Genomic DNA, 24,808 nt, shown 5'->3' on the forward strand with positions numbered 1-24,808 from the left:
CTTAAGCTTTGTGTACAAGTTGTTATATTGTAAGATACAACAAGATAACCTAACTACAGATCTATTGTCATTGAAGTCAAATCACTAAAAATTATAGCAGCGACAGTCTAATTTAGAAGGCCATTTCACAGCAGGCTATGTATTAGGCTTTATGGCAAGATGTTGGCATAGCTATATTGAGTTTCTATGATAGCTTGCCATTATCAGGCCGCGATACCTTTTACATTCTCAACGTTATCTTTATGTGAAAAGGAGTGCACGCTGATGATTCAATTGTAGTTTTGTCTCTTTCGATGTCCCAGTTGACAAACGCCTGTCTTTGCATCAGAGGAAAATGTCACGATCAAACTGCAACGGTTCTACTCTTACATTGAAGCTGATCATCGTTGTCCAAATACAGTTCTCAATTTAGAGACATAGTGAATGAAGTAGTTCATAGGCAACAAACTATAATCAGTTTTAACAAATCCCTATCTGCATCAGTGGTAAAAACGTTTTTCAGCCCTTCAATTTTGCGAATTACTTAAATCTTCTACGAATTACTTCAGGCCTACTAAAAAAGCTGTCGGGGTCAAACTTCTGAAAAAACTCATAAAGTCCCACCGAACGTTTGCACAAATTAGCAAGGAGGAAGGTTACTTAGGTAGAAACGTAGGTACCGTGTGTTTAATGATATGTTTAAAGTGTATAGAGAAATTAGGTAGGCTAGGCTACACACTTTATTCGCACTCTGGGGATTCAAGCATAAGTAAGTCTGCTAAACATGGTATAGAGTTAAGTAGACATGTTCAAAACAGTTTTTTAGGAGTAAAAGTACTGAAAAGCTTTTTGTCGTATCCAGGCTTATGCTCTGTGGTTGAAGATTGAGATTAAGTGGGTGGTAAGGCAAGAAAGCCAATCTTCAGTGGTTGCTCGACTAGAAGACCTTTCAGGTCACTTCGCAGCCACCCGTTGCAGTATCCATACATTCTACGTTATCGCTTGTTTTATCTGACTTTGCTGAATATGTGCATACTCGCAACAAAATAAATGTCAATCAATCTTCGTGTCCACCTTCAGGTATGCCTGTGTCCTGCCAAAGACGCAGCTGCATGTTTTGAGCGGTGTCGAACCGACGTCCTTTCGATTGTCGAATCCGGGCTATCAACTCAGCAATGCAGGCGACGACGGAGTTCATTCCATGACAGGTTTGAAGCATGCAGTTGGAAATAGAGTAAACCGACATGAAATGAAATGAGAGGTAAGAAATTTGCGTCCAGATAGGCCACTTTTGCTTCAAACACCACTTAAACCTTGATTCAGGAGTGAGCAACCTTTTTGACACAAGGGTTAGTTAGAAAAATGTCATGCTTATTGGGGGGCCGCACTGCAAAGAACAATAGTTCAAAATTTCAACTTTTGTTAGAAAGTCACTGCAAGTGCATGCAGATATGAAATATCATTACAAATATACACTATACAGGCATGAACGCTCAAATAAAAGTTGATGGCGTTCACACAAGAAATTGACAGAAAAAAATCTTCCAACATAATAATCACTCCAAAAAATCTCGTTGTTGGGAAAGAGTAAGCTAGAAGAAAAGCAGTGTTAGTAGTGTTACCCCTACACAAAAAGTGGAAAGAGCTGCATGTGGCCCGCACGTTTCCCACCCCTGGCTTAATTGCTGGTAATTTTTTCAAAGAATACGGCATAGGCTGATCACTTCAATTTTACCCGTTTTCTGTCTTGCAGATTCTTGTGAATTTTGTTCCGAACTTATAAAAATTGGAATTTCTTTTGCTACGAAATAAAACAAAACCGAATTCGTCACCGAGCAACATACTGCGAAACGAGACCAAGACAAGGAATTTGACATCGAAATGAAGCGACTTATTTTAAAATTGAAAAACGTTTTTATTTGTAGACTACTAAGTGAGATCCTATAGTATAAATTAAGCTTGCCAATCTTCTCAGATTTTGCACACAAACTTTTTAAACTCCCCAGTGGCCTTCCAATTGAAAAGTCCCAAAACACTTTTTTTTTCTTATTCTAAGTTTATTTGTGATTCATACGTTTACAATTTTTTTTTAAAACCACACTCTGTGGCAGCAAATAATGGCCTCTACAAAGACTCATACGACGAAGACTTTTCAAAGCATAGTTTTACTTTCTTTCCTTTACACCGCATAGAGGTAGAGAGAATGCAAGCAAAAGATTCAGAAGAGGTCGCTTTAGAGTTGTTTAAAGATCGCTCAGCTTGAATTTGAAAAAACACCAATTGAAATGGAACCACATGACATAGATAGATTGTGAACTAGATTTTTACTAGAACTTGCATGCATGTTGCTGATGTGCTGATGAGTACAATATCTTTGTGTTTGTTATCTGTTATTTGTGTTGTTATAGTTGTGTAATAAAATTAAAAAAAAAGAATGAAAAAGAACTGAACTTGGATAGTTGGTGAGACACCATCATTCATATATTCAGTCTTTTTACAGGATTTATAACACCTAAGAATACCACGCAGAGCGAACATATTACAGGGTCACCTGTATTGTCAGGCTCAGGCTGCTACATCACTTTTCTGACATACGTTAGGAAAAACGTTAATCAGGTGTTTTAATGCATTGTAATCCCATGGTCCCTTTTTGAAATATCGTTATCATTCAAAAAACAAAGAAAAGGTACCACACCCAGTCTTTTTTGTTTGTCAAGCGACTAAGCATGTTTACTGGAGGATAGATGGATTCGGCATAACTGCGGGGAAGTGAAAAGAGATTTCCAACGGTTTTTAACACGCCTTTATTGGTCTTAGACATTCATCGCAAGATCAAATTGTCTTTTGTGTCAAAGTTATCAAACCGTCATTAAAATTTTGAACTAACCTACAGTAGTTTGTTAAGCATGAATCAGATTTTTCGGCTCACTTTGAAATGAAGACTGAATAGGCAAATTTTCACAAATGAGGGCTACAGCCTACACATTTGGTATTCCTTCTTTTCTGATACAGTATTAAAAGCTATTTTTTCTTAGTGATTTCACTCACCGATAGATTAACTTATGTCATTTTTGTGTAAACTGCACCTTAGTGCTACGAGGTGTGTTAAACTAACGGCATACAGTAACAACTTTTAAACACATCTTGATCAAAATTGTGGGCAAACTGGGCCTATGTCTAAAAATAAGAAACGACAAATAGGCTACAGCTAAGACTTTGATCAGTGAAATAATTGTTCTTTTATTCGTACGCACAGCCTCAGATTCAACACATGCTTTGAAAGAGGCGGCTGTTCCCATAAAAATAAAACAACTAAAACAAGTGTATCCAGAACACAGTTTTCTTGCGACACGCCTAGTCTCGCATTTCGAGACACGCCGGCTCTAAAGGATTGCCAACAGTTTTCTGCTGGGTCATTATCAAACAAACGCAATAAAAACTTGATGTTGATACTTGAGAGAAACTTCGTAAAGTTGAAGGGGAAGATTTTTGTACGACAATTGGGTATTTAAAAGTTAAAAGTTTTAACTTTTAATTTTATATTATAAAATCAACTGTGAAGATTTGGCAAAGCAAGGCCTCTCGTAAGGAAAAAATAACAAGATAATCAATAATAAAAAATTATCAATATCATCGCTTTTATTAAAGATTTAAAGAAAAAACAGAAGCAATAACACATTACGACGGTCACGATACTAAGTGGAAACACGTCATATCGGTTTTCCTATTTTAAACGTAAACGTCCAATTGATGTTTGCACCAAGATTAAGTGTCGTGAATGTTTTTTAATTAAAGTAAAGTTTAAGAGTTGCAAGTGTTGATGGAGAATGAAATTGTTACAAGCGGTTCTTTATTAGCAGTTGAGTCATTCTGAAAATTAAACTGTGATTCATTTGTCGCCTACAAAGTTTATTGTTATGCCAAATCGCATCATCAGTCCCCGTCGCAATTGCAACACAATTTATCCTATCAATTTTTGGTTGGTAAGCTTGCCTAAAAGTTTATGTCAAATTAACTTGAATGGGATAGTTTATCCTGTAAATCTTGTAGGCCGATTGCTTGATTCGTAGAAACAATGAAGTAAAAAAGAGAAGAATTTTGAAAACTTATATCATGTCTCCTCCAAAATAATGTAGCTGAATTGTTGGCCTATACTGTAACAAAGCTATCTTTAACCTGCCTATAAGGTGAACGGCTTGCCTATAGGGCTAATCTATAATTTGTATCCGTTACCAATGCACTCTCGGGTTCCCAAATCCAGACACATAAGTTGTAAAAAAAAGTCAAAAGACTCAAAATTTTGTTGCAGTAAGTCAAGTAAAACTAAAAAAAAACTTTTAACTGCTTTTTCTATACTAAAATAGTTGAACTGCTGCAGCTCTTGCAGTTCTTATCAACGAGCCGTCACTTCTGTACGGTGTTCTAGGCAGTGGCGTAACTACCCATTGGATCTTGTGGATAAATCCAGGGGCGGCACGTTGCTAGAGGGCGGCAAAATGTGATAACGTTTTAAAGTTTAAACGAACAAACACAGTCACGTTAATTTATTCTCGGAGAGACTCAGACTTAAACGACCTAAGTTAACACTGATCTAAGTGAAGCCAAAAAATTAAACAAGTTAGGCTATGCCTAGAGATGTAGCCTACGTATACGCCGCATACTTGCGGCGTAGACTTTTTGTTTGCGCTAACGCTTGCGGTCACATTTTTTTGGATAGTTGTCGCTTGAGGTTACGCCGTAAAGTTTTCGCGTTTTTTAGCGCATAGCGTCAACGCATACTTTTTAATGTATTTTTTTTTCGCTACTACACGCCAATACCTTCCAGCGCTGCAGTTGAAAGAATGTTTTCAATGGGCAAAGACATATTGGAACCAAAACACAGCAAAATGTCAGATGAACACTTTCAGATGCTTGTGTTTTTTTCGTGGAAATTCAAAATAAAACTTGTTAAAATGTTTCGAGTGGTTTATACCGTGTGAATGTTTGGCACCTAGCAAACAAAATTAGTTCACGCTAGTGTATGCGCTGACGCCGCCAACTTTTTTTTACAAGTTGCGTTGACGCATACGGCGTATAGTTTTTCGAACGTTTGCGTTTACGCTGACGGCGTCAATATTTTTTGTATGCGCGTACATCACTGGCTATGCCTATAAACTAATCCGCAACTTTTTTAAATTGTGCCTCACCATGTGGTATTTGTGACAGTTTAATGATATTCATGCTATTGAAGTAATGATAGAATGTCGGTTGTAACTTGTAAGCTATAGCATTGCTCAGTCAATTTAGCTTTGTTACGGTAGTTAAGTTCAGATTAGTTTTAAGTTTATTTCACTTGATTGAATCTTTATCCTCGGACTGGGAAAGCTTCTTGCAGAACTTAATCCTGGCAGTTTCGCATACTTGTAGAGGTTTTGAATCACTGACGCAGGCCTGGTCACCGAGATTGACAAAGTGAAGTTTCCGATTGTTGAAGTCATGCTGCCGGGGAACTATTCCATCCATTAGATGCCGCTGAATGGAGGGCAGTCCTTAACGTGCGTTGCTCAAGCGCACACCTTGAGAGTCGAACCAGCGCCGCTTGATCTTGAAGCTTTTTCGTTCCAGAAGTGACGCGCTAACCAATTGAGCTTTCTTCTTTCGTATGAGAGGTTGTTTTTTTGGACTACATTTCATTGGGGTCAAATGAAATGTTTATTTCACTTTCGGAAGGAGACAGGAATAGACCGTGAGGTCATCGAGTCAACTGTCATCTTTACTATCTGTCTGTGGTAGATAGAGGGGATTCCTCCATCTTCATCTTTGAAGATAGGTTAGGTTAGTGAAAGGTTTAAAGTTTCAGGTCTGAAATAGATCACTTAGTCTAACTCAGCAAATTTGCAATTATGGTAATTGTTTTTAACTAATGTGCTGCAGATTCCAGAACAAGATTTAAGTTGCAATTTTTTCAAGTTAATTTTTGCCTATGACGAGAGTAAAAGAAAGTAAAGATTTTTTTAGAAAGAAAAAGAAAGCTATAAGAAAAGGGGAACTAAAAAGAATGAAGGAGTCATTTTGAAGTTCGTAAAAATTGCCTTTGCAAAAAAAACAGAAGAGATTAGCACATTAAATCTCTACGGTACCTCAAATTGAGACGGAAGAAGAAGTGTGGGCTACCTCGAGCAAAACAATAACAAAGTGGTCATTGAAAGCCTGTGAATGAAACACTGTCAGATAAAGGTAAAACAGATGCTATCTATTATTCTCATAACGATGTGACTACTTGGCCAGAAACATTAACTCATAACATGAGAGTTGAGATAACCAATTTAGGGCCCGAAAGGTTTCAGAATAAAGAAGGGCCATTCAAGCCAGGGGTTAGAGTAAATACAGGAGACAAAGAATCATTCAGCTGTCTGAGTAAGAAGTGGTTTTATTTTGAACTTTCAATAAAATTAAGCAAAACTGCTTTAATTCTTCTGTTGTGTGGAATTTTAATTAGCTTTTACGACGGTGTCAGGGGGGGAGGGGGGGAGGGGCGGCGTTTCGTGCAAAAATCCAAGGGCGGCATACTGCGTTGCTACGCCACTGATGGTTCTAGGCTACAAATTATCTTAATTTAACACAAAAATACAAACAAATGAATTAAGCTTTCTAGATTGCTACCATCGATTCAACTCCCATGCATGATTCGAGCAAGGTACAAATTGAAAAAACTTCCAGCCACAGTTTGCGTCTACCAGAAATTGCTAGATAACAAACAGCATTCCTGAACCTGGTTATCACGATTCCTCGTCGGACAATAGGAATGACAAGTGTGATAAGGAAACGAATCAAAAGAAGTGTCCTTGATCAGCGACAAGTGAAAGGAAATCCAGCAAAAGATCCAAGAAAAGTCCCGGTCCCACTAAGTGTTATATATGAAAGTGCAATAAATACAAAGCTGGTCGACGCATTAAAGTTCTATAAAAGCAAAAATACATATAGTAGGCCTACATACAAGCTTGCTTTAGTCATTCTTCCAATAACGACTCTACCTTGCTTCTAATTATGATATAAATCTTTCATTCAGTGTTTTACTTTTGTCAATAATAATTTCTGCTTACAGAATAAAACCTATAACTTTTTCATAAATATTTTTAGTTGGTGGTTTAAAAGGTTTAAAAGACTCAGAAATTTTATGTGTCGGCCTGAAACCGCAGCAAAAAAAAACTCATTAAATCCAGGAATTTTCATTTTTGGGATCTCGAGATCCAACGCCTAAAGACGCAGTTAAATGGAGAGTGAATTTTTTGGAGCTACACCAAATTAACAAACCGATTGACAATCACTGATATTGATTTTAATTAATCTATTCCAGGAAAACGGGGCAGTTTTGTCAATCATCTTGTGTGAAAAAATCTCTTTGCGTAGCTTAACTTATTTCATCACAGAAACGCCCTGCAGAATAAAAGTCTTCATATCTTAATATTGAAAACTAACAACGAAAAGTCAAACGAGAAACAAAAAAGACGTCATCAATTGCCAATGGCCACAGCGCTGAGATTGTGTGCAATGATGTAATATTATAGATATAGAATATAGATTTACCATGCTGGAAGTGCTTGAAGGTGCTAATAAAGATGCAAAAATGAATAGGATAATTTCTCTCAGCGGATTCTTGTTGCACCTCATGGCTAGCTAGTAGGCTAAAAAAGGCTAAAGGTCAACAAACTATGCCTATATGACTTTGTTAGCATAGTAATTCGCTTTTTTACATTGATGTAGGCTAACATGGAAAGACGTGGAATCAATATAAAAAAAATCGCCAGCTGAAGAAGCATGAGATGCCTTTTGAAACTGAGATGGCTTTATTTATTGTAGTGGTGGATTCGTATTTTTTTTAAACGTTGTTTTACAGCCATGGTTGTTTATGATATGAAACATGGCATTTAGTAAGTTCGCTTGACAAAGTTTCCTTGAGTGCTTGGAATCACAAATCCTTCCAGACAAGAGCGTGATTATGACATTAAGTTTGATTGAATAACACAGTTACATATCAATGCAGTTAAATAACAACTAAAATGATACTCTATTTCAATCAATTACATAAAGGAAAAATAGCTAACTCATAGGCTATGTATATTGGCAAAACAAGGTATGTATATATATTTTTTTAAGTAGGTCCACACATTTTTAAAAAGTGTGTTGTATTTTGTGTTAAACTCTATCACTCGAAAACTTCTTGGAAAAAAGCTTCGTATTAAAAATTATGCACTGATGTCGAAGTAAAGCTTTCCAGTTAAAGATTAAAGTTTTTATTATGTTCTTGAAAATGTATTTTAATCCCAAGATCGTGACAATGTTCAAGTGATAACTTATTATTTATCTAAAGGAAACTCTTGATTTGCGCGGCGTACATCAGTGTTTTGCTGGAAACAAAGACTTGATAGAAAAGAAAATCGTGATTAATCAAGCTGACCGCGCCATATTTAAAGCGTGCTTCTGTGTTTGGTAAAGGTAAAAGCTTAGAATTAAATTTTGTTTTCATTCTATCTTATCTCAAACTAAACAATAATTGTAAGCTACATATAAGTGTACGTGGCAAAGCAGAAAAAACTTTCAAAGTAACACCATACCCGCCTTTACCGAGAGCAATTTTTAGTCGTTTATTTGTCTCGCTTATCTGCTAAAAATGCATTCAAAGCTTTTTTTATTAAATTCTTGACAGAAATAACACATGGTATTCTATTCTAACTAACAAAACCTGAACAGATAAATCTTTTTTTGAAATCTTTTTGAAATTTAGTTCACAGAATACCTTAAATTTGGCAACTCTGTTTTAATACTAACAGAAAAAGACAAGGCATTATTAGCAATCACTTTTAGCATCCTTATTTGCTGTTAAAGCATATAAGTTATATAACTTTTTCAAAAATTATTTTTTAATTTCTTATTCTGACTAAAACTTTAAAAATCTTTTTCAAAAAAACATGTTTTTACTTTTCCTGCTCGGGAAAAGGCTTCCTTTCATTTCCAGCAAACAAGGTACGGTATGTGATTTTACCAAGCTCAAGAGAAATTACTTTGGCAAAATCGACCACAGTCGGCAAAAACATACTGCTTTGCTCTCTTTTTGAATATACGCATGTTATTAGTGGTTCTCAAACTTTTTCTAAACAATTGTGTAATGGTCCACTTGCGATTTTTTTAATGACTCACGGTCCACCATAAAATTAAAACAAATTCGCATAAAAACGTTAAATAACTTAATAGTTTATTTTTTAGTTGCAAATGAAAATTCACGCGTTAAGGAGATGAGTGCACTTGCTCGGGTGTTGTCAGTTCTTCTAAGTGAGGTTGTTTTTTGCACAACGCGACCTTCATGTTAAGCACAACATATAATCTGTTTCGAGCTTTTGTTTTGATAGCAAGTAGTGTTGAAAATGCTGTTTCACATTAATAAGTTTTTGGAAATATAATCACTAATCAGCAATTTTAGTGCCTTATTTGTGATATCAGGATAAGATTGCACCATTTCAACCCAGAAGTCGCAACACATCCTCCAGAAAATATGTTTTGCATCCCAACCATTCACTAAACCAATAAACTTTTCTTAAATTAAGTTGCCTTCCGAAAGAAGATTGTTAACATTATTTCCCAAAGGGTTGTTGATGAAACTATTTTTGAAGATCCTGTAGGTTTGGAAAGTAATGGCACATTTCATCTTCCAAAATGGAAACGTATGGTGGTTTGTCTCCAGGAATCCTAAAGCAGATTTCAATTGCTATTAGTCCTATGTTATCGGCAAAAAAAGGCTGTCTAGAGCTCAATCTACAGCAGGGGTCACCAAACTTTTTTTCTCTCAGGGCCAGATTGCTGCGAGATTAACAGCTGCGGGCCAGATGCAAATTGCGAAAAGATATACAACTATTTAGAATCTCCATTGACTTGAATTGAACACAATAAATAACAAAGTCAGCGGTAGAATAGCAAAGTTGTGATGAAAATCGAAAGGTTGCTGGAAAAGTTATCCCCTGCTGTAATACACTACAGGGCATCGTGCTCTTGAAAAAACATTACATCTTTCCCAATTTGGCCTAGGCCGTCCCCATTTGTGGTGGCCTAATGATAAAAACAGAACACCAACATGTAGGCTGCCTGGTGGGAAAATGTACAAATTCAACATACAACAACGAACTATAAGAACGAACAATTTTAACAAAAAAGTCTTTATTACACAAAAAGGTAAAGCCAAAGACAATTGCTAATGCCAAGGGAAGCACACGTGGCGGGCCGGATGAAATCAGTTCGCGGGCCGTAGTTTGGTGACCCCTGATCTACGGTAATAAAAATGATGTGAAAAGGCGGCTGTATTGAAAAAGAGAAAAAAACATGGAGTTTGCTGGCTTGGATATTGAAGCATGTCCGAAAGTTTGTTTAAAAAAAACTGACAACGTTTTTTCGAAAGTGCTTCACGGTTAAAGAATATTGTTTCGCAGACCCCTAGCCTAGAGGACCGCGGACCCAACTGAGAAGCATTGCTTGGATGGTGCTAAAAGCTGTTCCCAGGAGTTCCGAAAATTAACTTAAGAAAGGAAACCGCATGTAGCCAATTATGTAAGATTAAATATTTAAACTTTGCCTATCACTGTACAATAAAATATTATATAACAGAAGTGACCAACACGTCATCTTATCTTGATTGTATAAGCCCAGTGACGTACGCAAGGGGAGCATTGAGCCATGCCTTCTCAACCTTTATAACTTTTTTCAAACATTACAATCATGTACTATCGTGCTTTTCATATTTACATATCTGTAATTCAATATGTTAGCCGTAAAAACAGTGACGTACTGTAAGTAAAGACAACCAGAGTTTAGATTACACTAACAGATAGGTTATCTTAAAACTTGCGCCGACTTTAAGATATTATTGTAAAGTGTCATTCTTGTCAAAAAATTATAAAAATTAATCGAATGCCTTCCTTCCTTCCTCATTCAAAAAAAAAAAAAAAACGGTTGCAAAATTCTGCATACGGTAGCCTACGCTACTGCATTTATAGCTTCGATTCCACAGCAAAGAAATATTTTTACAAGGAATGAAAAAATCCTTTTGACCTTGGCGGATACCAAAACTTTTTTTCTGGCGCCTTGCATTTTGTGTTTTTTTTGCATTTCTTTGAGAACCCTCGTGGTCGTTGAGAAACAAGTCGACCTCAATGTCTAGTCACCAAAAATGCTGTGGCCTGAAATTTGTAATGCCGAAGTGGAGCAAAGTCGAAAAAAGTTACACATGCAAGAATTAATCCGATTGTTATTGATACAAATCTACGTTTTTGTTTACTGCGCAAAAGAAGAATGCAATGTTAACTATTTGACGATTAGCTCATTAGTAAAAATTGTGTTCGCTGAGATATACGTCTGACCTAAATATTTTAGCAGTTATCCACTACAGATGGACAAAACATCATCCATTTCAATTGAAGTTATTGGGTTTTGAATGATTGCCGGTGAGAGCTTGAAGCCAAAATTCACGAGGGAGTGCAATGTGCACTACTGTGGTGGGGCATCTGCTTGTTCAGTTTATTACCATGCTTGCATTCAATTCTTCTTCCTACACTGTATGTAAATATGTGTAGTAGTGTTGTCTATTACTTTTCATCTGCCACATTGCTGCCATAATTTTGCAAAGTACAAATATGTATAAACAGTGCAAAATAAACTAACTGCGTTTGATTTCTATTATCTAGCGTAAGCTTGCTTTCTTTGGTTGAATTTGAACCTTTATCCTCAAACTGAGAAAGCCATTGATAGGTTATTCTTGGCAGTTTTAATCACATACTCGTAGAGGCTTTCAACCACTGACGCAGATCAGGTTACTGAAATTGGCAAAGTGAAGTTTCCGTTTGTCGAAGTATCGTTGTATGTAAATTATTTCCCACGTAGGCTACCGCAGTCCTTGAAAAAATTCGTTACACACCCCGAGAGCCGAACCAGCAACGCCTCTTGATCTTGATGTATTTCTTTGTGCAGAAAGTCAGGAGCTTAGCCAACTAAGCTATAGGGGCGGATAAGTTGTTTTGCTATTACAGATACAGACCTTTGATAGAGAGATCACTTTGTTACACCACAACTAAGTAACACAACAGGATTTAATGTATTTGAACATATGTATAAATAATGCAAACGTTTTCGATGCAGCAATGCGCCTCTTTAGAATGAAAAATGGTTCAACAAAAAAAATGATATTTGAATTTACTGTAACTATATTTTAAAGTTTTGTTTAAGTTTTGCTATATTAAAAAGCTACAAGTGATATTTCTGATTTAAACGGCACAACACAAGGATAAGAATTTGAAGCTGCACAGCTCTGCAAGAAACAGATCACATAAAAATGAGATGAGACAGATCAGATAAAAAAACGTAGACCAGTTTTCTGTCTACAACTCTATATATCCACATTGAGTGAAGCAAGAATAATGTTATGGTTTTATTTATTTACTGTCGCTTTGCAACTGCTTAGGCCTTTTAGCGACAGGATTCATTTTTAAATTTATATCAGATTTAGAATGCAAGCACATTATTACTCGACTTATTCTCACTGCGTTATGCAAGAAAGAACACAATCAAGAACGCAATCGTTTCGGTGTGATCCGACCTGGAATCGAGCTCCGACCTACCAGCACTGGAGCTGCAGATGGTAACCACTCGGCAACTGAGCTGGTTGAAGCAAGAAGAATAAGCCTCACCAAAAGTAACTCCACTACACAAATCATTTTTTGTAATCATCGTACAAAACACGTAGCCTGAAGTGTAACAAAATGTTTCTTTCGAAACTGCAATGAGTAATCCCCAGGGTCCGACAAATTTCTTCATTTTAAAGTGTTAAGCGAAAGCTGGTCTGACTAAAAAATTTCTGTGACGAAACAAAAAATCACCTCAAAATTATTTTGCAGATTTTGTTATGAAGTAATAAGAATACTTAAAACATAAAATACCCATGATGTTTTCAAACAATATAGACTCTACTTCATAATAATACAGTCTCTGAAAAGGAATTTTTAATTTTGGTGAAAGCTATGTTTAGCTTTCATTTCTAGTAACGTAACCACTTATAAAGTGACATAACCAAAGCCGTTTCTATTGTTAATGATGAAACGCACGTGGCATGCCTGTGCTATTTAGTAATAGCATCATCATCATCATCGCCCATCGGCCATGCCAAATAAGACGTTGGCTACGTTGATTTTCCACAACAATCGATCGTCCGTTGTTCTTATTAAATTTACAAAATCCTGGTTTGTCCATGTTAAAAGATTCTTAAAAATTCTAAAAGAGGACGCCCCCGGACCCTCTGACCAGAAAGCCGTTCTATTATGTTCTATTATTGCCGAGTGCTCAATTCCGCGCTTACGATAGACTTGCACGATGAATGTCATTTGTCTTTTTATAACAGTTCTAATGAAGACGCCAGAGGTACATCCAGAGCGGTTCCACACTTCTAGTAATAGCAAGCAAATGGTAAAAAAGAGTAGGCTAGATAGTGAAGCTGAAATTGTTTTAAGTTTGAATAATTATTCATCTTCAACGCTAAATCCATGCATGTTTGGAGAAAAAAAACAAAAAACAAATCGCATCTTTTTGAAGGTGCAACATCGGAAAGTGCCAAATGCAAATTGCACATTGCACGCCACCTACGCCACTAACATGCCGCGATCTGATTCACACCGCCACTTTGTATGCGGGCGCACTTTAGTACTGTAAATCTATTTCATGTATACATAGGTTGTTTTGCTTTGCTTGATATTAGTCATTTTGTTTGTAAGGAATTAAGAACTAAACTCTGGGAACAGTAATGCAAAAATGCTTTTCATTATTTCAAAAAAGAAGCAATAAAATATGTAGTCATTTCTTTGCACACTGATTAAAAATCCAGACATGAAGTGAAAAGTCGTCTGCATAATTATTGTATTTAACCTTGAGTCTATCTGACAAAATACAGATTTTAATTAGAATCTAAAGTGGTTTTGACTTTTGCATTCATTTTCTTTCAATGTTTGCACTTTTCAAAAAAACTTAAATTAATGAGCGTAGGAGCCAGGGATGCAGAGAGTGCAACTGCACACCTAATTAATCAATTACTCAAAAATGTTTGACAAATTTCAATTATTCAAAAATTTAGGCAGAAAATATCCAGATATTTTCAAATTTGATGAATCCCAATCAAATGTGCTCCAATAGTCAAAGTAATGCTTTAAATGCGTAACTTACAATATCAAAATACTTAGCTGAAAATTTAGTCTACAGGTTTAGTTTGTGAAGGTTCTCATTATACTAAGCCTTCGGCACTACCGAGAGTAGGGTGGCCAGTTCCTTTCTCTCGGCCGCCTTTCCTTCAGCAACTACGCCCACCCAGTTTATTTCACCCTGGGTAGCGATGATTTTCAACAACTAGCTTAAGACGGGAGTCGAACCAGGATTGCATGATTGGAAAGCGAGCACCTTATCCGCTGTGCAACTAAATGATATTTTAAGCGCGTATGACGCTCATTTGTGTCGTGGTGTTTTCACCCGCCATTGCGTATGACACTGATCATTGATCAATGTCATGGAAATTTATTGCATCAGTGCGTATGACACAGACGCTTTACATTGGTACTGCGTATGACAGACACTTTTGTCATCATTGTCAGGCGCGGATTTATGGGGGGGGCCCAGGGGGCCCGGGCCCCCCCGAAATTTTGTGAAAAATTGTATGTTTCCGCATCAAATGGTTTGATATGCTTCTAAACAGCTGATATTAGTCCCTCGACATCACAATTGATGAAAATGGTTGTTTTAATGTCTATTTTCTAGCATATTGTATATGTCGTAGTATCATTGTTCATATCTGTTTAGCTTTTTCTTTCTTTTTAATTGATTTTCAAATTTTTTGGCCCCCCCCCCGAAAAAAGCTCTTAGATTCGCGCCTGATCATTGTACATAAACATTTAAATGCGTCTTACTGCGCGATACTACACGCCTACAGCTTGCTGCGTTTTGCAAAAAATAATTACACACCGGGGGAACAGACCCAACAAATAAACGACGCGCTTAACTGGTTAACCGTGAATGCGCTGGTTTTATGTATATATAAATCTGCTCACAATATATTGCCTGATAAATTCTCTGAATATTTTAAAAACTTAACTGAAGTTCATAACCGCAACACTCGACAGAAAACTAGACAGAAATTTTATATACCAAATTGCAAATCCAACACAGACAAGAAAAAAATTGAATACAGTAGACTACCAAGCTGTAAAACTCTGGAGCATCATTTCCACACACCTTAAAACCAATACCTTTAGATGTTTCAAAACTAAATTTAAAAAAACACTTTCTTAAACAATACAACAACTAGGCGTGGAAATTTTACTCATTATCTTATCTATCCCCGGGTCTATCCCCACCTCGATGCTTGTTATTTAACTTCGTTGTTTGTTTTTTTGTTGTAGCCTACGGTACTCCTGCTGTTATTGTTTCTTCTTTCTGTTTTTTTTTTGTTTGTATGAAGGGTGGCAGCTGACTTTGTTGCTCCTGAGGTCTTTTGCTGTCATCCTAGTACCAGCACCATATTCAATGTATTTAGTTATGTATATATTAATTAATGTATACGTGCTTTTGTGCTAAACCAAAATAAAAAAGAATCGGAATGTCGACAATACGTTGCATAAGCTGTGAGATAAAATAGATTTGTTGTCACATATAAAGTTATAAGAGTATTGGTAAATGTAGCTAAGCTTTCCTCTGAATGCACCATCATGGATAGGAGAATTTACGTTTGTCCAGTTTGAGTTTTAAATACAACGTTACCGCACTTTTGAATGATAACAAAATGGCTTTATTTAAAGTTTTGTAAACGTTTGGTCAATAAAATATGTCATAACCTCTACAACACCTGGGGCAAAACATTTTAGTTTTGAAATTTTATCTTAAATAGCTAAAAGCGTGTTAATAAAAATTGTGCAACAATACTTCAACTTCAAGGCTTTTTTTTATTTATGAGCCTAAAGGCACTTGTGTCGAAACGAACCTCAAAAATTCTCGGCTTGACGCAACCTATTGAAAAAATAGTTTTCTAAAGATAAGCAACCGCAAAATCGAGCAACAAAATTTAAACAAAAAGAAAAAAAATTTCGTCTTTTTTTGCTGCCAAAGTCCAATACAAATATTAACGACTTTATTATCTTCATCGAAATCTTGTCTACCACCTTTATACATTTTACAAAATGAATGTGTGCTGTCTAACGTAACGCTTATTTACATTTGAAAACCATGTTTAATTTTAAAATGATAATAATCGGATTAAGTTTTTTAGGAATCTCACAAAATAAACACCATCGATGTTTATCTTCATTTAAATGAAACAAAAATAAAAATTTATCCAGATGACAAGTTAAGGCGTCACGTTTGACTATTTATATAGCTTTGAGCAATCAGCCTGCAATTAATCTCATTTATTGTTATAGTTTAACTTGTGTGTCCTAGGAGTAAATATCAACACGGATTGCACAAATAACACAGACCCGAATCTTTCGCTTGTGACTAATTTCATTTATAATTTAGTCAGCTAAGGTTGGGCTTGTGGTTGTAATAAATCAGCTTTCCGGTAACAGATGTGTCGGCCTGCCTCGTGTTTATTCTATCTGGCTAAACGAAAGTCGAAATAGAATAAAATTCTGCTTGAAAAGAAACGAAAAAGTTTAATATTTTAGTTGCCATTGAGCTTGCACAGCCAGGGGTCGTAAAACTGCGCCTTGCAGATCACATTGGAATAACAAGAATCACCCAGTTTGAGATAATCTATGGCGCAACACCATGACTAATGAGTGGTTGTTTTTTTATTTGTATATCATGATTATTCCTTATATTACCTTAAAGGTTATAATTTTTGTCTTAACATGAAACTCACTGTTTGAAGATAATATGAAGCAATGTACACTATTCTTTTTGAATAGCTTTTAATGTTGCAAAGAAAGCAATAACGAAGAGATGTTTAAACGAAAGAATTTTGTGGTTTGGAATAGTTGCATAAAGTAATTAAAAATTCTGAAATATTTCCGTTTTCAAAACAATGTTTCAATATTATTTTCGGAAAAATTATTTTAAGTGACGTCATGGTTATGTACTGTCCGAATTTTAACTTGAAACAAAATACTGAAGTTTACGTTTTTTTCTTCCGAAACTATCCAGAAGCAAATATCGAAACTGCATAATTTAACTTTTTATTACCTGTGGTTGGAAATTTCATTGACGCAAAATTACAATCAAAAAGTTAGTCATTTTGTTGACACATGCAAGGCGGTTTTATTCATGCATCAGACAGGCTAATATCAGTGACGTTCGGTGGCTTAAACCGTTGGGAAAGCAACTTGGAAATATGCTGCAGCAAGGTAGTAGGCACGAAGGGCGTAACCGTCGGGCGAAGCCCGAAGGCGTGTTGCCGAAGGCAACACTTCCAGCGGGGGGTCTGGGGGGCCTCCCCCAGAAATTTTTGAAAAACACTTCCAATTTGGTGCGCTCTGAGAGCATTTCCAAAACAAATCAAAAATAAAAATCTGTCAAATTGTGCTTCGCCTATGTCGTGATCATACATCCATTTAATGTTTAGAAGTCATGAACAATCTTAATTTTAACGTTGCAGGACCAAAATCCTGTGTTAGACATGGAATAATAGTTGTTTAAATGTTTAATTCGTCATGAATGTTCATTCTCAGATATTCAGTTAAGCCTGCACTACAAAAACTAACACTTAGGCCTAAACATTACAACCGCAAGCAATTTGTACAAAAAGCTGGATAAGTTTGCCTCCTGCGTATAGAAGCTTAACAAACTAAATATTGCATCCGCACCTGAACGTTCATTGGCGAAGTAACGTTATATCAACGCTGTAAAAAGGGCAAAGGCATGACTATGAAAGCTAGTACAGTAGGCTAAAGTACATGGCGAGGAGACATCAAAAAACAGCAACAAGCTTATTGGCATTATGATGCTGTGCGTGTACCGTGACGAGATACCATTCTGACGAGTTAGTCTAGTCGCTCTAGCGAATGTACGCATTGACGTCACTGGGAAAGCACAACTAACCTACCATAACCATAACACATCTGATTGGCTAAGCAGCTGGTGACGTTTTGCAAAACGGGTGAGGATTGGTTAAAACGAACGCGTTTTTTGACATTTTTGAATCTGGGAAAGCAAGTTTGATAGTTGCTTACCTGGAGCCTCAATGATTGTTTCTGACAGAAGCGTTTGCGTCAATTGGCATTTATAGGCAAGACATGCGGTTTGGTGAGGACTTAGACTACTCACAAGCGTTACGAGTAATTCTAGTCACGAATACAGTAATTTTCAAGTTAAAGTAGACGTGATATAGTATTGAAGTGGACTTAGAGATGATAAAGTAAAAAAATTATTATTTTTCAAAGTTTTCCATGACCCCCTTGAAAAAGGCTCATGGCCCCCAGGTTGGGAACCCCTGTTCTAGGGTACTAAAAAATTAATAATTCATTTTCCATGTTTACTGCTCCATACTAGCTTCACTACTGCGTAACTAAACGAAGAGTGAACATAGTCGTCACAGAAAATTGGTTGAATGGCTATTGGTTTTTGTCAGTACATTTGTGAATTTGAAAAAATTTCCAATAAAAAAGTTGAAATATTTTTTGTTTTGACAATAAAATAACTGTCATTGTGTTACAATTTATAGCAAAACCAAAAAAATAATCTGTTTCTTGCCATTGCAAATAAGCTCGTGAACGTTTACAATTATGCGGTTTAGTAAAAATTTGTCGCGCAAAGGTTGCTTTAAAGATAATTACTGCTATTTATCTTGACTTTGTGATTACTTTGAAAACAATGCGCTGATCGATTATTATCTTTCCCTATTTGCATATTAAGTAAAACCACAAATTAAAATTTAGTAAAAATAAATTTTGTACATGACAAAATGTAGCCTAGATCTACATTTTCCAATAGTTGTATTGTCAATTTGCTCTCGTGGTTTTTATGTTTTTCACTTACGTAGTAAAAAAAATTGTGCGCTGGTACGATAAACAAGAATTGCTTATATCGGCTACGTCCAAACAGTCAAAAGCTTCATTTTGCGCACAGAAATTTGCGTGCATATTTTTTAGAAAACTCCCAAATTCAGTGTGCTATAGTGTATTCAAAACTAACTTTACAGACTCATTTTTACTGAATTGTTATTTTCTTTTTGCCATTAAGTATGTCTGGACCTCACAATTTTTCATAATAGATGTCGCAATCATTGACATTATTTAGCCATTGATAAAGATGTTCATGAACCATTGGGAGCCGGTGGCAATTTTTTATGAGTCTGTAAATTGATTTTCAAAAGCACTAAAATGTTTATTTCTAAAAAAATTTTTACAACATTTTCCCTCAAGATTACACTAAGGTTCGGAAGACCTCAGATTTAATAAAGTTTTCAAGGGGCTTCGCTACAATATAAAGATTGACAAGCAATATTTAAAATTACCAGCAAGATGCTTGTTTTTCAAAAAAAAGGGCAAATACTGACCATGGTCCGCAATAAGATTCACACTTTTGGTGCAAAATTGTGCTTGTTTTGTTTACGTAAGACTCCATGTTTATATATTGAAGTAGTGCAGATATTGAGTTATTTTAGTTTATTTATATGACATTTAAGACATGAGTGACAGTATTTTCTCAAAACGATTGCATCAAACATAAAAAAAATCACGTTTAGATGCTTGTAGTCGTGTAAATGTTAGGTTGCATGTTAGTACATGTCTAAACAAAACACTCCTTATAAATTGAAAAAAGCAAAGCAAATGAACATAATCACTTGAACTATCATTTTTTTCATCATTTTGATAGATCAGATTATTCGAAGAAATTGCCGAAGGTTAGCAGTGGCGTTTTTCTCTTTCACCAACTTATAAAAAAGAGAGCGCTCGCTACGTCGAGTCATAAAGCATCAGCTATTTCTATTTGAACCTTCAGCAATTCATTTCAAGTTTGTGCAATTTCACTTGATCAGTTTTCATTCGATATGATCAGATCTCATCCACCGACGGTATTTCACTCTGCTGACATTTTCAAGTTTAAACTGGATGCAGGAAGATCTCCATCAACATTTGAATCTCATGATGAATTACAATCCAATCACAGCAGCCACGATGAAGAGTCTCTATCTTCTCCAGAAGAGTATTTTCATGAAACTCGCACATCTTCCATTGAAGATGATCTTGTAAGTGAATTTGTAGAAACATATTCTACGCTTTGTTTTAGGCTACTTGCATGTCAAAGAATATCTATCTAAAACTTCATGTATATAATGATTTAAAATAACCTGTTTCCTAAAGACCTTTGTTCTATGAAAAAAGTGATATTATCTCTTCTGAACTGGTCTTTCAATTGAAAAATATTTTACTGCTAAAAACATTTATATTTCTTATTTGCTTTTTAAAGAAGTTAATAAATTTTTTACGAACCTTACCAAATGGTGTAAATATAATATGGCTATCAAGGTCAACAAGCATCTTTTAATTCGTTGAGCCTATCGGCATATTAGTTTCTCAGCGGTGTAAATTATACACAAAGGAAAGGTCTAATACATTTTTCAATGCGTAGAAGGTTTTAGGGCTGTGGTTTGTTAGTTTGCGTACAGTGTCTATAGACTGGAATTTTCTGTGATTTTCGGTATTACAGTGCATGACTGTATTGATAAAATACAAATGTAAAAGAGTTACAAATAAAAAATAACAGAAGTGGAATTTATACCGTAAACATTAAGCATAAATTCGCGTTTATTTGTGTTCGAGGCTTGACTAGAAAGGAAGTTGAAACAATAGTTACCACGTACATTCAAAACTCAATTTAAATGCCAAGAGTTGTTTTACAAACAATTTTTATTGTAACGTATAGAACTGTTAATGTTTAAAATAGTTATTTTACTAATTAATGAGAATTACTTTGCAAACAATTTTTATTGTAGCGTATGGAACTATGAATGTCTTTAAAATATTTCTACCAACAATATACACCATCAAATTAATGATGTCATTGTATGATGACGTAAAAAGATTCTATTTTTACAAAATGTCTACCCACTTGTAAACCAGGTCTTGTGGACATGTAATCCATGATACCATATTAAGAAGACCAAACAAACTTATTAAAAACGACGATTTCAAAAATACAAAACAGTTTGTGATCGTGGTGACTGTAAAATGGCGCCATAGACTTGGCATTCAAAGTTTACGTAAACCACCTTTTGTTCTAAACCTGGGTTGGGCTCATCAGAACGGGATGACAAGGCAATATTTATGCAGTTTAAAATGTGGCGTTTATCTTTGAAACGATAACAAAAATCTGCAAATATATGGTCACGTTTTTGTCCGCCCGCGGCTACTGTAGATTGTTAAAACAAGAGTTAAGTTTATACCGCTTATCGGGTGGCTTTTGTCTTGCCTTTAAGTAGTTTCCGCAATTAACTCCTATTTGAAAAACACGAACTTGTTTAGATACTAATATAAATTAGTTTATAGACTAATAAAAATTCAACGTTTGTAAAAAAATCACTACAAAAAAATTTTGTAGTTTTTGCTGGACATGTTAACAATCTCAAACAAACAGAATTTGTCCAAATAATTTTGAACATTTTGATTATATCATAAACTATAATAAAAAATACGTTGTTGAAAGGTGTCCAAAATTAATTTACAAAAATGAACCCTAAGCATTTTATTGCTCACACACGGTCTAAAAGACAGTTTCTTTAATTTTAAAGTAATTGGCAAAGGTGTGTTTTAAAAGTCTTATTTTAAAATAAATACGTGCAACAAACCGAATGACAAATTGGACATGTGGTATTTATCAGTATTATTTTTGTATTATTTGTTACAAGGGTAACAAAAATAACACTAATAAATTATAATCCGATTTAGAATTATTCAGTTTTGATTTTAGCAAGTCAAGATTAACAACATGAATTAAAGGAAAATCTTCATCACCATAAATATTTTCTTGTTTTTCTTTAAGCCATTGCTTTGCAACAGGATTTTTCATCTTTACCTGTCAATTTATTACGTCATTGAATTAAGCCCAGCAGAGCAAAGGAGTGTCGGTCACGTTTGAATTTCGTTTCGGGTTTTTCGTGTTCAATAGTCACATAGCTTCGTGATGGGATATTCTATTTTTGCGTCAAACTTAGACTTGCATTGCATAGAAATTTAACTTCACTAATCAAGCGTCGTGAGTTGTGAAATGACAATAAAAAACAATTAAAAACATCCTCTAAAATTAGATCCTTTCGATTTTTTTGAAAGTGATTCACCAGATTTCTATGATGCAATGAACCACACGGTTTTGTTTCCAATACTTTTGAAACGGTTTGGTCAAAACAAAAACAACATAGGTGCTTCTCCAAGCGAAGATGAGTTGCACAGTATTTTTGAAATTTTTATTTTTCTGATGATTTGTCGCAGGACATTGACGACATATGACGTAGATGGCAACGTCACTGTTGACAGACAATGAAGCTGTTAACTCACATTGTAGCTAATGTTAGTAAACAGTGTCATCATGATAATTTTAAACTTGATATTTATATACAATGTATTTTTGTTCACAGGATCGCCCTTTGAATCTTTCCTGCAAGCGTCTAAAAGTTGACAATTTATCCCCATTGATGACACCTAAAAGCAACTGCTCTTCTGAGATAAATAAAGACTTTTTTCCCAAACTAATTGATGATGAAAATGCAATAAATGCTGACAGCAAATGTCAAATTTCCCAAAATGAAGCTGTCGAAAGAGCAATTCTTCATTATCGTGCTCAAATACTCGCATCGAATGAATTTATTCGATTTATGATGCAAAGAAAACTCCAAGAGGAAATTTCTTCAGCACTTGCAAGACCGTTAGTGGCAACAGCCTTAGTTGAATCCGCTTCGCCTCAGTGGGTTCCTCTTAAAAGCCAACTCTACTCTAACAGCTATATGCCAACACCGGTTCACAACTTTCGTGGTCAACCACTGGAGACCGTGAATAGTAAAGAGGTGAATGCCATGTACGCTTCAAGTCAGAGACGTTTCGCATTTTCTCCCTCCCATACATCAACCAGCGACTCACCAGCGACTTCTCCCGCTCATTCGCCTGAGGTTAAACCATTACCATCATGCTCTCCGTCTACGTTCTTGTTTCCTCATTATAAGAACATATCATCTTCTTCACTGGTAGCCCCACAGCATTTAATGCATGAATCTCCAAACTCTCTCGGATCAAACGTCAGTAACACAAGCCAATATGATGCCGAGGTTACATCTCCAACTGTCAGTGAAAGCTCTTTGTCACCTTCAACAAGCGAAGGCAGCAGAAAACGACGTCGATCTAAAAGATCAGAAAACTCTACTGCCAATCAGAACGGGGATTCGTATCCTTGTTCAATTTGTGGAGCGTCCTACCCCCATAAGTTTGAACTTAACCGCCACGTGAAAGTAAGCCACGTTCGTCCCCATCGTTGCAGCGAATGCGGTAAAGGATTCGGACATCGAAATTACTTGAAAGTTCACATAGAAACCGTCCACATGGGACAGAAGTCGCATCAGTGCAGACTGTGTGGAAAGTATCTTTCTACCGGTGGAAATTTAAACGTCCATGTGAGAACCATTCATATGGGAGAGAAGAAATACAATTGTCCTGTGTGCAATCGTAGTTTCGGGCAACAATGCAATATGAAAACACATATGAAACGCCATTACTCAAAATCTGTTGATGAATTAATGTAACAACTTTTTAATTTCCCAATTCTGCTTGTTGTGCTTTGACTATTGTAACTTTTGCGTTTACAAATTCGTCATATACATATTTTTCATTCGTCATATACTTTGCTGTTCACACGTAACTATTTTCCTTCGTTGTCTATTATTATTGTTGTTGTGATTATCATTTTCATTTTTATTTACTTGAAACTTCTTGTCTGTGCTTTCTCGTACTATGCAGAGCAGAACTAATACATGAGAATTGGACGCGTTGCATCGTTTGCATCAAAGTAATTTAAAGTTTAGCTTAAAATATACCACCGGTATCTTAATTGTTTGTGAAATGTTTTTGAAAAATTAAACAGGATTGGACTGTGAGTGTGGAATAGGTAAAGATTTTTAAACAAAGTCTAAGAAGTGTCCAGCAGGTAGGCTACAATGTGCCCTTGAGCTACGGAAGAGCTATGTTAACATGAAAGAAATGTATATTAGCGTAATTTCCTACAAAGTTTCCACTCGGTTCTACAGAGTTTTGAGGTTTCCTACTGCCTTTAAACCCTTTTGTCAAGGACCCTGTTTTTAGAAACAGAAAGATGAAGTAACGTAATAATAAAACAACAATTCTACAAATTGTGAAAGTGATTATTATTCGATATACGAAGTAAAACGGAAATGAAGAATTTATTAGTTGTATCAAGACGTTATAGAAATGATTCTGGTCATGCAAAACTTTTTTCTAAAGTACCGGTAACCAACAACTTGAAAGAAAAATATTCGGTTTAAACATGATTACAAAAATTTTTAAACGTCATAGCCTAATAGTTTCGTAAATCATCAATAATTTGAGTAGCCTATTTTTATTCATGGAAAGTTTGAAGAAAACAAACAACTAGCCTAAACAGTGTCATGCGAAACTGCCTCAAGGGGTTTTAAAAGCAAGAAGGACGAACTCTAATTTGAAAAACAGTTTGTCATTTCACTACAAAGATTTTTTATCAGTAAAAGTATGAAAGTAACGCATACCTATTATCTTACTACTACCGCCCTACTCATTGAGTAACACAATCCGGATAGCGCAAA

At 35.6% G+C, this 24,808-nt stretch overlaps 1 protein-coding gene across 1 annotated transcript; it reads left to right on the forward strand.

Annotated features, from left to right (window-relative positions):
• The first annotated feature begins 19,951 nt into the window (after positions 1-19,951).
• LOC145782286 (uncharacterized) lies at positions 19,952-24,046 on the forward strand. Its single transcript, XM_082594073.1, has 2 exons — positions 19,952-20,215; positions 22,601-24,046. The coding sequence occupies exons 1-2, from the start codon at positions 20,018-20,020 to the stop codon at positions 23,753-23,755; spliced, it is 1,353 nt and encodes a 450-aa protein (XP_082450199.1). The 5' UTR covers positions 19,952-20,017; the 3' UTR covers positions 23,756-24,046.
• Positions 24,047-24,808: the final 762 nt, after the last annotated feature.

This window comes from Aplidium turbinatum, chromosome 13 (genome assembly GCF_918807975.1).
Source record: "Aplidium turbinatum chromosome 13, kaAplTurb1.1, whole genome shotgun sequence".
NCBI classification, from domain to species: Eukaryota; Metazoa; Chordata; class Ascidiacea; order Aplousobranchia; family Polyclinidae; genus Aplidium; species Aplidium turbinatum.

Excerpts from the sequence above, each read along its gene's own strand:
- LOC145782286 (XM_082594073.1), top strand. The coding sequence starts at position 20,018 with ATGATCAGATCTCATCCACCGACGGTATTTCACTCTGCTGACATTTTC. Across the intron at positions 20,216-22,600 it reads CTTCCATTGAAGATGATCTT|GATCGCCCTTTGAATCTTTC; the intron begins GTAAGTGAATTT and ends TTTTGTTCACAG.